This window comes from Amphiura filiformis, chromosome 15 (assembly GCF_039555335.1).
Source record: "Amphiura filiformis chromosome 15, Afil_fr2py, whole genome shotgun sequence".
NCBI lineage: Eukaryota > Metazoa > Echinodermata > Ophiuroidea > Amphilepidida > Amphiuridae > Amphiura > Amphiura filiformis.
Genome location: NC_092642.1, coordinates 13,422,836 through 13,439,920, shown reverse-complemented (window position 1 = coordinate 13,439,920; position 17,085 = coordinate 13,422,836). Strand labels below are relative to the sequence as shown.

Here is a 17,085-nt window from a genome sequence, read left to right as displayed (position 1 = left end):
AGGTGGTTTTACGCTTTGTTTTTAACACTGAACATTATTCAAATCCATGCGCTATCTCCAAAATATATTTGAATCAAAAATGGCTGCCAAATTGAAAAACTTAGCGGAATTTGCTATGGTTCCAAAATTGACATAACAAGAAAGTTATCGGTTTTCATCGAAATATACATAGATGAAAACAGAAAGGCAATGTGCATAATAATGTACCGGTCATACGCTGGCTTTAAATATTCAAAATTATGATTATTAATAATATAGAACTAATTAAAATCATATGGCACGATATTCAAAACAATAAAATAGCCTACCTATATTATATACCGTTGTGGTGGCCTAGTGGTTAGAGCGTCCGGGAGGGAGGTCGCGGGTTCGAATCCCGGCCGGGCCATATCAAAGGCTTTAAAAATGGTACCTACTGCCTTCTTGCCAGGCGTTCGGCATTGAAATAATGGAGTAGGGAAAGTTAAACACATGGTTACCAGTGGACTAACCCCTGCTGTAGTCTTTCTGCTTGCAGACATGTGGCCTAGGGCTATGAAACGGAGATAGGAGCCGCCCAATGGGCCGATAGGTTTGGGAAGGATTTACCTTTTTTATATTATATACTACTCAAAGTTCTCTCAATCTCTCTCTCCTTCTCCTTCATCTGGGCTGAAAAAGAACCATAGCCACTTGAGTGATTTATAATGATTAAAATATTCATAAATTAGAATTTCTTTAAATACAGTTCTTTCATATGCACCCTGTATCAAGGCGGAAGTTTCACTTGCATGTTTCGAGTGTTATTTTTTATGCTTTTTTTTCATCTTTCATACGAAGCAAGTAGTCATGTCATTGACCTTCCCCAATGCATCGTAAGGACTTGTAAACATTTATTCATGGCAGCATTAAATCAGCAACAAGAAGCAATTTGCATTTTTTTATTTCTTATTTCTTCTTCTTCATCATCATCGTCTACTTCGTCCTTTTCTTCTTCTCCTCCTCCCCTCCTCCTCCTTCTTCTTCGTCCTTTTTGTATTATACTAATTGATTGGAGTGGTATCGACATTGTTGCTATCATTGTGCATTGGATGTTTTACATTCACGAGGGTTCTGTGTATCGCGCAGGTAATTTGATTAATTATCAACTAATTATTCAGAATTAATGGTAAAACTTTATTTGGAGATTATATTACATACACCAATTAAACATATCACTATTAACAGTCGTCAATTTAACGATATTTCATAAACAACAAGTATCGACAAAGCATGCAATGTCGACATTCAGGAATTGTTAGGTTTTTACTACTACGCCGAAAAGTAGACCACGTTAATTGTGATATAGTTGACTTGTCTGGTCTATATTTTGTCACACGATAATTCTCGAAATAAAGTATATTGATATTAATAAGGCATAGCGGGAACTGATTAAATTATATAAGTTGTATTTCGGTATTTGGTGAGAACAATAAAAATATTGCTTCGGAATTAGAAAGAACCACGATCTTTAACAAAATTTACAAACTTTAATTTGATAATTATTTGCGTAAGATACTTCAAACTCTTTACTTAAGTTCTAAAATGTCAACTAAAATGGACTAATCTTAGGGGATATGTGTATCAAGAAGTCTTCTTCTTGTTATTCATATCACAATATAATGACACAATCGATATTGCCTGTCACGTACATCTCCTTTGCAGCGCCCTACTCAGCGCCCTATCTTGTAAATACCGCCGCCACAAATATACCGAAGCTATTTTATAGTGCAACTGTTCCTGATATGAGCGATTCATTTCCGTAACGTGTTTTTCCTCTGCCAGGACGTATGCCTAAGTTGACCGGCTTATAAACGCTCGCGATACTTTAACAGCTTAACTATAAATCAACTCTGAAATCTGATTGTAGCGAAGTGTAAGTCGACAGGTACTAGTTTGCTCACCATTCGTGGGTTTACGTGTGCAACTACCAGGTGAGCAGTTGTTTCAGGAACTCTCAACGTTAGTTATTCCCAGCAGATGCCGTGTCATCATGGATAGGTATATGTTTACTCTAAGGGCAATAGCTGTAACCTTATATCGAATCTGAGTTTGAAATCTCATCATGGGAATCTTTTAAGCCATTAAGTTACTTGGTGGCATATCTGTCACCTTGTTTGAGAAGCATAAACAGGAAATCCTTACATATATAATTTGGATCCCATCTATAATAGATCAATCCAGCTCAGGTGATTGTATAATTTTGATTATCATTTTTCCGACATAGGAATAAACTGATTACATTTACCTTCGAACTATCTGAAGAAGTCGAAGAAGAAGAAGAAAACGAACTCGTGCACATTTACTTTTACATTAACTAAATATTATATATGTTACATGTTGCTGATATGCGGAAAGTTTTCCTACTTAAGCTTTAAAACGACTTAGTCATAGCATATCACAGTCATTCAACAGTTCACAAATATGAGTGGAAACCTGACGGACATGGCGGACGAAATATATTCATCGAAAACGTTTGAATATTATTCAGGAAGTGCAAAAACATCCGATAAAATTGATAAAGGAAAAACATCTACTGCGCCCGCAGGCGATCAAAAAGTCATCTCCCAACTTTGGCTAAATCATTGTCTGCTCAAAAAGATAAGCTCACCAAAAGTGCGTGGCGGGAAAATGCTGTAAACTACACAATTTATCTCATTGAAGACGTGTGTTTCGTCAGTAAGATTAATCAATCTCGCCCTGTTTTATACAGAAATTGAATTTTGAAAAATGGAGGAGGATAACTACTACGATTCTTTTTCGTATGCGTCCTCTTTCTCTTATTACGGACATAATGCAACTTATTTAGAAGATGGAGAAATAGTCGCTATACCTATTGTGTTTGCTATAATCACTGTTGTGGGTATCATTGGCAATGGATGTGTAATTTTCGTGATATTGCGGAACAAATTAATGAGGACATGTACTAATTATTTTATAATGAATAATGCTATTACAGATATGGTGTTTCTGATAATATGTGTTCCTATAACTGGTTCTCAGTTTCTTATATCAGACTGGATTTATGGTGCCTTTATGTGCAAATTCGTGGTTTACATGCAATACGTAAGTATAATTAGTTTTTGTCACTTTTGTGTTATGATTTGTTTAATTTAACTTAATCTCCCAGTTCCATTTAAGAAAAATAAATCGGGGGGGTGCACAAAAACTGCTGGTATTAATTATCTTTATTTTTATACAAAATGCTATTGATTATAATGTTTGTGCTGCTGCGTTTTTACGTTATTTATACAATGAGAGTTTATTTTGAAACCTCAACATTTATTAACCATACAAATTATGAGAAAATTACAAAGCACTTAGCTATCAGATCACACGACTTTGCTGTGAAAATTCCAAGATCCAACTCAGTGTTCCAAAAAAATAAGCATTTCACCCACACTCTGCAGGCATATCAAATGCCCTACCAGCGTATGTACTTCAAACCATGGATGTAGTTCAAACGGGATGGCCATTGCTATCTGCGCGTTACATAAATGTCCTGCTATTGTCTTATTATATGAAGAAAATGGAATAATTAGTATACACTATACATGTATTTAGACCCTTCTTACAGCAAACCGATTGTGTATCAAGTCGGTTCGTTTTAAACTTCAATATACTAGGGATGTACGTCTTTATAATTAAGATTTACGTAAGTAGGTCATTATTCGCAAACTATTTTATTATATTACAAAAGCCTTGAAATTATTTGTGTTATTTCAAAGCTGTTACAAGATTCCAAAAAGGTTTCCGTCTTTTCTGATATTGAAATGTTTCGATTAACATCTCGCGTATGTGCATGCTGTGTCTAACACTTGCAACATAGTTAGCTCAGTTTAAAATAGGTTATCTAAACGTTTCTGCAATCGTGACCATGCAATGAATCAAGTCGATTTACTTTCACTTTATGTTTGTCAGGTGTTCTTAACCTGAACGGTCATTATTTGAATGTGTCAGCTTACCAACTAGAACCATCTTCTTTGAATATTTTGAACATTTTATGAAGGCCACCTGTAGATTTATCCTAAATTAAAATAAGAAATAATTCAAGATTTCAACGCTCTAGATGTTTGATGGTTTTGGTTGATGGTCTTAACTCCGTTATCTCCTTGTAGTTTTAGCACAAATTGGGTGTTGTTGAGACACAGGGAGTACTTTTTACCTGAAATTATAAGCAAAACAGTGTGTTTTTTGTTCGCGAACACCATGTCTTACCGCGTATATCTATAGAGCACGGTATCTCTTGTATAGGAATCAATATCGTGAATAGAAAGAGGAATAAAATACCTTTGCCGTCTTTGCGCCTCTTCTCTACAGTCATCGCCATAATGCTAAAGTGCAAAAACTTTCATTGCATGAAAATACTTACTCAATCAACTTCTTAACCAAAAACACCTTCCTCCTGATGATGCCTGTGATTTTATATAATTACTGAATCGGAAATCTCATATAAAGTTTAATGTCGTCATAGTAGACAGATAACACCACAAAAATATAATTTCATGATTCATGTCATAAAAAGAGTTAAATTTATACTTTTTCCAAATTCAATGCTTAATTTTGAAGATCTTTTCGAAACTTTGAAACTCTAATAAGCCTTGCATAAATGTGATAATTTGCATTATTATCCATGGTGTTTCCTCAAACGCATACGAATAAAATAAATGACTCGTCGCACCTGTCGATTATATAATTTGGAATAAACATTGCTAGTAAAATAAAAGTTCAACGCCTTAACGACATCTCTTTACGTAATAAGACACAAAATAAATAAAAGAAAAAAGAAATGTGTACGTTATTGCTTAATGATGTATGAGTCGACTGCACTACTCGTAGTAATATGGCTGTATGACAATTTCTTTCTTTTATATTACCAGACGTTATAAACCAAAACATAATTTGAAAGAATATTTCTATAAGCCTGTAGGCTCAATAATCCAAATTGGGAAATCATATTGAAATGGAGAATTGAGCTTAGTGGTTGCCCCACGGTATCCTGACAATTTAATTCTTCTGCTTTGATAAATAGGAATGAAAAGAAACTGCAATGGTGTATTTGAAGGCCGAACTATTAGCAAGTTTTAATATTCAGTGTTTAAAAGAGGATTTATAAGCATAGCTTGTTTAAAATAATTAGGCCATGTGTGAAGAGTTTTCTTAAATTTTACCTCAAGGGCCCAACAAATCGTTAAACTATTACAGGCCAATATTTTTCTTTTATTGTGTAGTCAAAACAATATCGAAGGCATCTCAAGTCCAGACGACGCAACAGCTGTTTATAACTCGTGTAGATGTAAGCCTTCACGGAGGCAGATGCCTCTCAGTGTCTGGTGGCTTAGGATAACAAGCTTATAATGAATGGAAACTAAATAATTTTAAAAGCAAATAAACAAAAACAAAAATAACCATCAAATAAATTTGCTGATGAAATCCAAGTATGAAACTCTTAATATATTTCACAGGAGAATTATGTTCTCAATATAATTATATTTACCATTTAATTAATTGTATTTGATGTACTTAATTTGCCTGCTGTAGACTGGTATAGAAAGATGTTTTTATGCATATATATTTGACTTTGTCCCGAGGTGTAGACTACGGCAGGGGAATAAAATCCTTTCCAAACCAGTTTTATTTCTTTATATGTTTTGATATTTGATGTTTTTTGGGTCACGTGTTAGCTTTATACGTTTTAAATCCCTACGTAATCAACGCAGAGCATCCAAGTTCTGTTATGGGCTGTCGCTTCCATTTGATACCGGCTTTGATCCTTGGTGGATTCTAAAAGTGTATTAGAGCTGCTTTACTTATTAAGATTTTGTTTTTCAATTTGACTATAGTGAAGACAAATAAATAAAAACCGTAAAACCTTATGACCCAAAAAGTTAATTATACCTAGCCTTTAGCCTTATAGTTTTCCTTTTAAATTACCTAAACCGTGTTTTCCCTTTTCCTTATATAATTTGTATAGTCGTCAGCGATGTGGAGATTGATAAACAATACCTGTCACATCATCAGTTCAATTTCAATTTCACACTCAGCCTTTAAAATGATTAAAAGTGAATCGTATAAACAACATTATAAAAATTGAGTTTGGTAGTTCATTTGCCTGTCACAGATCACCACCATGCTATTATAACATATCTGTCATAACAGGTAACACGTCAGAATTCAGATCGATTGCCTGATTTGTATCCATGGTAAATAGCTACCCCCTTCACCCTCTCCTCATAATATGTAACGAGACCTTAAATGTGTCAAAAAAGCATGTTTTAAAGTATGCGAAACACGACATTGACAATAAATCCCCTCACCTACTCCTGGCTTATTTTTTTTTTGGCATTTTATTTGAACTTTTTTTTAAATCAGTTTTTCTGGTAGGTCATTACATAATTTTAGATGTTTGACAATACACAGTTGTTTACTGACTGTTATCTTTCCTATAAAAATTCCAAAGAAAGTGATAATCAAACATGGATAAAAATGATTAGAAACCCGTCCTCTGGTAAGATTACCGTGCTATCTGATTTGCTTCGCCTGGTCTGTCTTATATTTTATACATATATATTGCGATTAATACCTGGAAACAATAGTGCTGAGCTTGTATTATACTTTGTATGCGTAGGTTGTTGAGCGGTAAGGTGATGGGATAGTGTTCATTGATATTAGTAACGTATTATACCCAAGGGCTTGTTATTTCAATTTGTCTTAGCTGACTGAGTCTGCCTTGTCTTAATTTGCATCTCCGCTGTGGCAACAAATCCTTCATACAACGCACATGAATACGTTTGACCCATGTATCATATGTATTATTAAAACAGTCAGCATGTCTCCAGTAACCTTGAACAAGTTTTCCCCATAGTGCATTGCTACAACACTGCATAGAAACTCGGCTCAACAAACACCTTCACCGAGTTCGTATAAGCAGAGAAGATGATAAAAGAGGAGGTCGCTCGCTGCCCACATCAAATAAATAATGTGTGCATCCGCCTATTGATGGAAACAATGATCTAATCCGATTGATCAACTAATACGATAAGTGGCTTTGCGAGTCACGACTGTCTAGCTCTAAACGACGCATGCCCTGATATCAATTTGTTACGTCAGTTGACCGCGAATTATAATTTCTGTATTGTTTGGCATGACTGGCTGCTAAGTTTGACCCGAGATCCCTGTGAAAAAGACTCGCATTTTGGATCCAAATAGCATTTTTGGACACGTTTGGACACAAAACGGGAGTATATGGAGAAACTGACACGAGTTTGAATTACTGATTACACTGGTTTTAAGTTTCCGTAAACTGCCGCAAATATTCAAATAATTATCATTTAAATTTCTTTTCCTTTGACCTTATATTAATTTGACTGGAAAATTAATTATGCTTGACTTTCCATAACTTAACAATTTTTTGATTTTTTTTTAATGGCAGTTGCGATATATATAATGCTTTTTCACTCGTTTAAAAATCATGGTCACCCTGGTTAGTATTATTTTTTTAAAGAAAAAAGCATGATTTGACTGCAAAATTGGGACTTTAACGATGTACTTCCGTGTGTGGAATATTTTCTCCACTAGAGAGAACTACCAAATCAGACGAGCGTGTGGCGGATGAACAGATTACCACAAAGGAAGTTTCAAGTGGTGTTTTAAGTACCCCAAACAAAGAAAAGTGAATAGAGGTTAACTGTGGGTAATCGGATTATATGTTCGAGCGATCTCCTCTTTTCTCATCTTCTCTGGTATAAGTAGTCCACATAATCAATATCATTGTGAGCGTGTTTATAGTGAATATACCGCATTTTGAGTATACCGTACACGATAATCCTTGTATATGTACCGATACTCTTGCTGTTTATAGTGGGACACAGCAGGGATATAAAGGGATAGGCATCGTAGCTATTACGTAACACACCGAATGATGTAGTTTAACTCTAGACAATAGGCGCCATATTGCAGGAGGGTTAGAGTTCATAGAGGAAACGTTAAAGGTTAGTAGATTAGGTCACCCAGGCACATCACTAATGTGTTTCACGAGTTGTAATACCGACAGGTAAAAACATTGATTTTGTAAAATTCTCCCGATTTTTAAAATTACTAAATAAGGTTAGTACTTCAAACCATTCTTTGATGAATCTATGCAATATGACGGTAATTTTTGAAACATCTAAGAATCAATCTTAAACATCTTCATGATATACATGTTTTTGCGCATGGTCAAAGCATGCTCTTGCGCTATCCACAGACTATCCGGTGGAAACTTCAAAGCAACGATCATGCGTTAATATTTACAAAATGGCGAATGATGTAGTTTAACTCGAACAATAGCGTGACCGGCGTGACGTAGTTTTTGGCATTGTTCCTATATGCACTTTCACCCTCCTGACACAGTTACCACACAAATTATATACCAACTAACATTATCGTACATTTGCAATGACCCCGAGGTCACACGGGGAATGTGTAAATATTGTGGCGCGAGCTATAAACAGTCCATTCAACAATATGATCATGGCGGTGAACATGTAGCTTCTGTTTTGATAACTCTTGGGGTGAGAATCGTTCCGAATGTCCTGCGCGCATCCTACGCATCATGAAGAAGCTCCTACTTCCGGTAATACCGCACACAATTTATACTGGTGTGTTTATAGTGGGAATATCTCGCCACAATATCCTTAGGTTGAGAAGGATATCGATGTACCGTACATACATATACTGCTAGTGTTTATAGTGGGCAAGTATCCGGATAATCTCTAACCAGGTAGAAATTGTACCGCAATGTAGCGCACATCTGCTCCCACTATAAACACGCTCATAGAGAGTCCAAGACGCTGCTATTCTTCATCGGGCGTGCTACTTTCCTAACTACTTCAGCGGAGTTTGTCCGACAACGCCCTGATTTTTTCCAATCTAACTAGCAGTTACCATGCACCCTGGATAAAACTGACAAATTGTGTAATGTTCATATATATTACTTTGGTCCTGTTTTAGGTTACTTATTATCCTTATTTTTCATAAAGTCCCATGTTCCGGTAAAAACATGTTGGTACTGCGTTAGTCGGACGCTTTTGCAATTGTAACTTTGAATATATGCACCCTACATCACATAATTAGACACGCGTGCCCCAATTCATAAAAGAATAATAAAAGTACATCAAAGAATTTACATAAAGACAGATATGGCAGTACTCTAAGCAGGGCAGCTTGCTTTTAGGAGCAGCCTTTCCTGCGCACTAGTTTTTTTGTTTTTTTGGTTTTTTTTGCTGAATTTTACATACTGATCAATAGGCGATCATAACGAAGGCCATGTGTAAGTGACTGCAATGATATTTCTATCTTTTGTTGTGTTGAGTCCCAATGGTCACAAATGTTTACCATGTTTACATTCTGGGCATGATTACATGCCACTCATCTGCTTTTAGGCGCTTAAGTTGAATAAATATTAATAAATATAATAAGTTATAAGTTTTCAGTGTTTTAAGGGATCTGCAATGAGCGTTTTAAGCGTTTCGACAGTATTTTTTGTGGGACATGAGAGCACATCAGACCTATCGAATTGCATTCTAAATACGAAGAATGTCTTTCTGATATCAAATAATTTTCATTTTTGAAATTACGATATAATACAAATTTTATGACAAATTATTAAAATTTGATATTTTTCACATTTTGATATATAACAGTCATCGAAGTAAATTTTATAAATCTAATGATATATTCTTAAAGTGTATGTAGCTGGGAGGAAAAGCCGATGATCAATTGAACATTTTGACCTTTTATATTGAAGATCTGGATTTTTTTCCCAAAAAGACCTATTTTTTTTGGTATTTTGGGAACAAAAATCCATATCTTCAATACGAAAGGTCAAAATTTTCAATTGATCGTCGGCTTATCATCCCACCTACATACACTTTAAGTATAAATCATCAGATTTATAAAGTTTACTTCGAGTACTGTTAAATATCAAAAATATCAATTTTTAATGATTTGCCATAAAATATGTATTACATTGCGAATTTCAAAAAATCAAAATTATTTGATATCAGAAGGACATTCTTCGTATACAGAATGCAATTCGATATGTCTGATGTGCTCTAATGTCCCACAATAAACGTTCATACCCCATCCCTTAAGTGTCAGTAGTCATTTCGTAAGTAATCCATTATACTCTATAAATATTCCTTACGTATGGTGAGATCTATATTCTCCTACTATGATCACACAAGCATTCGATTGTCTAGTCGGTCTCATAATTAATTTACTTTTGCAGGAACAGCTTTTAATAAAACGAAGTTCAATGTCTCGACAACATTTTCTAAACTAAGTAACCGATGAACATAAAGCATTGAATGACACGAAGAGTACATTATAACATTCACTGATTCACAAATAAAGCAAAGTCGAGGAGGTCATAAAATGATAAGAATTCTTCAACATTTTGTACATCTATTGATTCCTTTTCTCATATTTCTCTACCTCTTTAATACCTTGAGTTTTGATAGTGCTCAAATACAGGAGTCAGCAATGATGATATCGATATGAAAACCTGCCAAATCATTTAAAACGCAGCCTTTAAAATGTGAAAAACATTACATAAACTGAAGTTGAGTGCTCGGTTGTTTGTCACAGCTCATCACCAATAATGCAGTATAAAACATCTGTGTCATATGCAAGGTAACACAGCAGAATTCAGATCAATCTTCGAAGTTGTATCCATGATAACTATTTAAAAAGCTAACCCTCCTCACAATCTGTAACAAAACCTGATTGTGTCAACATAAGAAGTTTAAAGACCATACAAAGGGCGAAATTGACAGCAAACCTCCTCTTCTATGGCTTAAGGGTAGACGAGGTATTATTGGTCGAAGCAACCTAAAAATCGATTTTCATTATCTAGATCCATATATTTTTGAAAATTAACTTAATTTATTGTTGTTAATGAGTTATGTACGTTTTACAAAAGTGTTGTTGTTTCAACCCTCTTTACAACATGACTCAAGAACCGCAACAACTATAAAAGTATATCTGTGATATTTTAATTCTTCTACACACTCGCTATGAATTGAGCAATGCAGTTTTTGCCAAAGCTCACTACCATTCGTAAGATGTTGTGAACTACCAAATCACAACAGTTTAAAATAATTAATAACCTTAATGTTTGAATTTGTCCATTCTCTTTGACCTGTTGTTTAATCAGTTTGTCTGGCATTACAAAACTTTTTTTTTAATTAGAATTTTTATAGAGACAATACTTCATTCTTGCTGACCAGCTGATTGATAGATTTCCTGTAAGAATTTTACAAAGGGGATATTGATACGTTAATAGAAATCATCGGGCACCCATGCACCGATAAGACTACAAGTATTCTTTCTTCATTCGCACGATACCAATTTGGAACTGCCTGCCTGTGGAAGCTGTAACATCAACATCAGTCCAAGCCTTCCAGTCAGCAGCACTCCCTGCAGTTAGAGCTTTACAGCCTTCTGCAGTCCACCAGGTTCTCTAAGCAGCTAGAGTTCATTTTTACTCGCACATCTTGTACATATCCTGCACTATTGGCACATCTGCACCTGTGTTTTGAGCAGCACATTTCTCCTTGGACAAGCTATCTGCTTTATTTAGGAGCATAAAGACTGAAGACTGAAGACTGAAGACCGTGCTAGCTGATTTGCTTCGGGTGATCTGTCGTATATTGGTTAAACAAACGATATTAGCTAATACATACCTACAAACAATAGTGCGTTTATTTTACTTAGTATGCGTAGGTGGTTGAGTGGCGATATAGTGTTCATTAGATTTATTTCCAAAACTCGATGTTCACTGATATTAGTACGCATTATAACCATTTCCCGAAGGCTTGTTATTTCAATTTGTTTTAACTGACTCTGCCTTGTCTTTGCATCTCCGCTGTGACAACACATCTTTCACACAACACACCTGAATACGTTTGACCCATGTAATATGTATGTTACTAAAAATAGTCTGCATGTCTCCAGTAACCTTGAACAAGATTTCCCCATAGTGCATTGCTTGCGACACTGCTTAGGAACTCGGCTCAACAAACACCGTTACTAATTTCATATAAGTGGTCCGCATTAGCTATATCAGTGTGTAAAATAGTCCGAGACGTCGCTACTCATTGACGTGCTACTTTCCTAACCAGACCGACTGAGCTCGTCCGCCGAACGGTCTGACTTTTTTGTGCAATCAAACTATTAGTGGCGTATCAACCTGGATAAAATTGACCAATTTGGTAAGGTTCATCCCCTTTTATCCTGTTTTAGGCAACATTGGTCAACATTAAAATTGCATTTTTTTTGCCCACGTGTCCCAGTAAAGTCATGTTGGTGGCGCGTCAGCTAGCTGATTTCGCAATAGTGCCCAATTAATATTTTGCACGGTAAGCCACTTATAATAAGACAGCGCTCAATTCATAAATTACTGATCAATACTGATCAATAGATGATCAAAACGAAGGCCATGTATAAGTGACTCCAGTAAAATAGTGTGCGTTGAGGGTCACACTCACAAATAAATGCTTTAATACCGTGTTTCCATTCAGTATATTGTGAAGCGATCAAGCAAAATCAGTCAAAACTCGGAAATATTGATTTTGAGATACAGCCAAACAAAGGAGCTATTTAGTCCAGCCGAGCAACGGCTGGACTCTTGCATCCCAGTGGTTTCTGCTTCTTTCTTTCTTTCTGTCAACAGTTGACATAATTGGCTCTAGCTCCCTAATTATTTGACCGATTCTAACAAAACTTGGGCAAAGGCTCCATTACCCCAGCCTTTACATTTGACATGACCCATTTGGGGTCAAATGTCACGCATGAGTAATTTTGGCTAAAAATGCGAATTTTACCAAAAATGCTTCTTCTTTTACAGATTACATGGTAGCGCAATGAAACTTGGTCATCGGCATCGACTATAGTTGGAGTCTATAGGGTAAACACAGATTTGGGGTCAAAGGTCATTAAGGGATTTTTCTGCACATAACCAAATACTTTCAAAATGCTTCCTTTCCTACAGATTACATAGTACAGAGATGAGATTGACACATATGCACTGACATTAGCTGGTGTCTATAGGGTAAACACGGATTTTGAGTTCAAGGTCATGAAGGGGTAAAATAGGGTTGATTACTGAAAATCACCTTATAGTTCACTTTTTCCTGCATATTAAGTGCTGTGATCATCAGAATAATGCAAAAATGACTATAGCCTTGGGTGCATGTAGGGTTATAATCAGATTTGGCTTGAACATGGGAGGGGTCTGTTTTGGGGTCAAAAGGTAAAATTTTGAAATTTGCCCAATTCAAATGAAAATTAGTATATGTAGTCACGGTAGGATTCAAAATATGATGGAGGTCATTTCAAGGTCACCAGAGGTCAACCAAAGGTCAAAATGGGTCAAATTCCAAAATTCGTCCAATTTAAATGTAAATTAGAATATGTAGTATTGATATGATTTAAAACAAAATGGAGGTCATTTCAAGGTCATCAGAGGTCAACAAAGGTCAAATTATTTTATTAGGTAGATTGTTATCAAACGTAATGCCAACATTTTTTATGAAAAGGCAATTGTGTTCCAAATCTTTTCAAGGTCATAGAAGGTCACTTCAAGGTCACGGCTGGACTTCGCAGCCTTCTGAGGATGCAATATATCTAGTTCCTTTTATTTCCTGTTGTTTTGGAAACTCTTTAATTGCTCATAACTTTGTAACTGGTTGTTCAATTTCAATGGGATTTTCTCCAAAATCCAGCTTTGTAAATGCTTTTTACATTTTAAGAAACTGAAAATGTCATACTTCCGAGTTCCGACTGATTTTGCTTGATCGCATCACATGATTACATGCCACTCATCTGCTAAATTTAAGTAAACATGAATATAGTGAACTCGCTTGGCGATGACCTCCCGGTGCCCTTCCCAATTGGATGATATCAGAAGCCAACGGTGTGATCAGTTATTGATAAATACTATATTATTAGTTTACCCTCACGCCTTTTAAGTATTTGTACTCATTTCGTAAGTCGTTCATTATACCCTATATCTACTTACGTGTAGTGAGATCCATATTCTCTTACTATGATCACACAAGCATTCAATTGTCTAGTCGGTCTCATAGTTAATTTACTTTTGCACGAGCAAGTTTTAATAAAATGAAGTTCAATGTCTCGACAACATTTTCTAATAATAGTAACCGATGTATATAAAGCATTGAATGACAAGAAGAATAAAAAGCATTCACTGCTACAACAAATAGAGTCCCTTTTCTCGTGTTTCTATAACTCTTTAAAACCTTGCGTTTTGATAGTGCTTACGTAATCAAATACTTGCGGCGTATATGCGATGATAAATGCCATGTTTTTCGAGTTTTATACATGTAACTAAAACACCGCAGTTTACTCCATAATTTTAATACGTTAATCTTATAGGAGACAAATATACAATAATAAATCAACATTTCTGTCGTTTTATCCCTCCGAAGAACACCAATGCACATGGGGCGAAAAAGACACCCTTTATTAATACCAAACCTATGTGTCTCCTTTATTATGTCCCTACCATTCTGTGTGTCAGCTGTATTATATCTTTTGTAAATAATATATATACAATACATATTACAATCAGTAATAACATTTAATATCTAATGAAGTAAAATCATATTTATATCATAAAAGTATTTGACGAATGTTTAAGTTTAAAGCACTTTATTGGTCTTAACCATCAAACAATCACGAGTGGGTGAATATAAACAGAATCAAAAAGCGAGTTATATCTGCTTTTAAAATAAGGTTTTGTTTGTAAAATGTTGTTCCTGACAGATCATTTTCTCCAGGCTTGCCGCTTTAAACATCTTTAGTGTAAGATTAAGAAGAATGTAGGATATAGAATTACTGAATCACACTTTCTGAGTAAGAAAATAGATGATAAATGAATTATTAAAAGATGACAAATGACGTCTTTCATTTCATGTAAAAATCCATAAAATCGTCAACGCTGGCCATTGAGCACAAGAACTCAAGCACCAGAGGTGAGAAGATATACCTCTGCATCATGTTCTGTTCGCATGTGTCTTAGAATTATTAGGGTGTTACCCGCAAGTCAATAGCGATGTGATGAGCTTATCGACAGCTACGACGATTTCCTTTCATTCAATATAAAAAACAAAAACAAAAAAACCGGATTACTAGTAACACAGCTCAATAGACCTAAACCAATTATCTTTATACATTTCTTGTCTTGTAAATTCCTCTCGCGATAGAATCTAATCAGCCATTTAAATTAACCTCTTCATCTCTGGCCAAGAGTATGTGAGAGACCTTGAGGGCAAAAACACAGAAGAGATATGAAGCGAAACATATTATACAGCTAAATGATATAGACGTGATGATAACTATATCCGTGGGCAAATACTACTAGCAGGACATGGGTATTATCGCAATACACTTATCTAAGCATAAATCTTTAAATAATTCATAGATTTGTCTTCACTTTCCAAGCATAGGATTTAACTATCCGCTCCATTGGACCATTTAACTAAAGAACTTGAAAGTATGAATGCCCAAAATGATCCGGGAAAATGATTCCAATATTCAAGCATATTTTGTTCGTTCTGATGTCCAGGGTATAGATAGTCAATTACAATTTCTTCACTGTAGCTAATGAATTAAATCTCAATTGTTCGTCAGTTGCAATTGAAATGGGCTTATGATGAGAAAAGTAATGTATTGGGGGTCAGCAGCGACCACTGCTGAGACTACCTGGAGAATGCTTCGTTCGATCAAGATTTTTACAGATCATTTTATAATGATTAATATTAAATAAATTATATTAATATAAAGTAAATAAAAGAAAACTAGTGTTTTAATTTTATAATAAGTTCTACGCGTGTGGCGTGTTGTAAGATCTCGATTTTATTATATATTGTGGCTATACATGTAATTTGATGTCTGGTCTTTTCATAGCTAATAAATTTGTTACATGAGTTATTTAATAGAATGAAGTTCAACTACATTTTCTAAACATAGTGAGTAACCGATAAACATGTAATATAATAAATGACAACCAGAATAAAACACATTTATTCACCGATCGATACGACAAATAAAGCAAAGACGAGAAAGGCAATGAAATAGACTTTCTCTTTTCTACACCCCATAGTCCTTAAACCCTGCTTCAATGTGAACAGATGCATTTATTTTGCACAAGGCTTTGTCTGATAATACTTACCCAATCAAATACGTAACAAGAAAGGAAATATATCATCATTCCTAGTATCCCGTAGGTTATAACATTGTTGGATGCGCAATTGGATGAGGAACTCAAACAGTCAATACCCTAATAATAACATAGAAATCATCCAAACTATTACACATGCGCGATACAATACATAATATATTTGAAATACATATAAAGCAAATCATATTCGCACCACTAAAATCATTAAATCTAGACCCGCGTTTAGGTTCGAAACTCATATTGATAGTTAGTCTGTGTTACAGACTGGGAAACTGATTACTACCCACGAGCTACCAACATGTGTAGGAGTACAGCATGGTAAAAATTGAGTTGGTTTCCCAGTCTGTGTCAATATGAAACTTTTCGTATCGCACTGCCATAAGAAAGTTTCCCCAGTTTCCCCATCACCTTATTTGGCATTTCTCCATCCTTATATGGTATTAGAGGTGTGGCTTACGTTCATCAATCACGCCAGCCAAGAAATTCACTCATGACCATCATGACACCCTGCTGCTTGGATAACAGGTGGTAATTAGTTGCGGTTTGGACCAGACCTGCATGCAGCTAGCTGGCAATGCAGCATGCATTGCTCTCTAGCACAGCTCAGCTAAAATGGGTCGCAATAATCAAATTCAGAGTTTTGACTTCATTCATAGATTTTTAATACTTTTAGAGTACAAAATTAACAAGACAGGTTTGTTTTCCTGTATGTAGGCCTATGTTGTCTGAGTTGGGGTGTAAAATCACGTGTAATAATATGCTTCTAATTTACTGTCAAATCAGTTCTTAACCTACATGTACTACATAAAGTACATGACTTG

At 35.3% G+C, this 17,085-nt stretch overlaps 1 protein-coding gene across 1 annotated transcript in view; it reads left to right on the top strand.

The window, feature by feature from the left end:
* The first annotated feature begins 2,623 nt into the window (after window positions 1-2,623).
* Window positions 2,624-17,085, top strand: part of LOC140171274 (G-protein coupled receptor 54-like) — a 195,125-nt gene continuing 180,663 nt past the window's right edge. Inside the window, exon 1 of the mRNA XM_072194504.1 lies at window positions 2,624-3,084. Coding sequence (XP_072050605.1) covers window positions 2,749-3,084 — 336 coding nt within the window. The 5' untranslated portion in view covers window positions 2,624-2,748. The remainder of the gene's footprint in view (window positions 3,085-17,085) is intronic.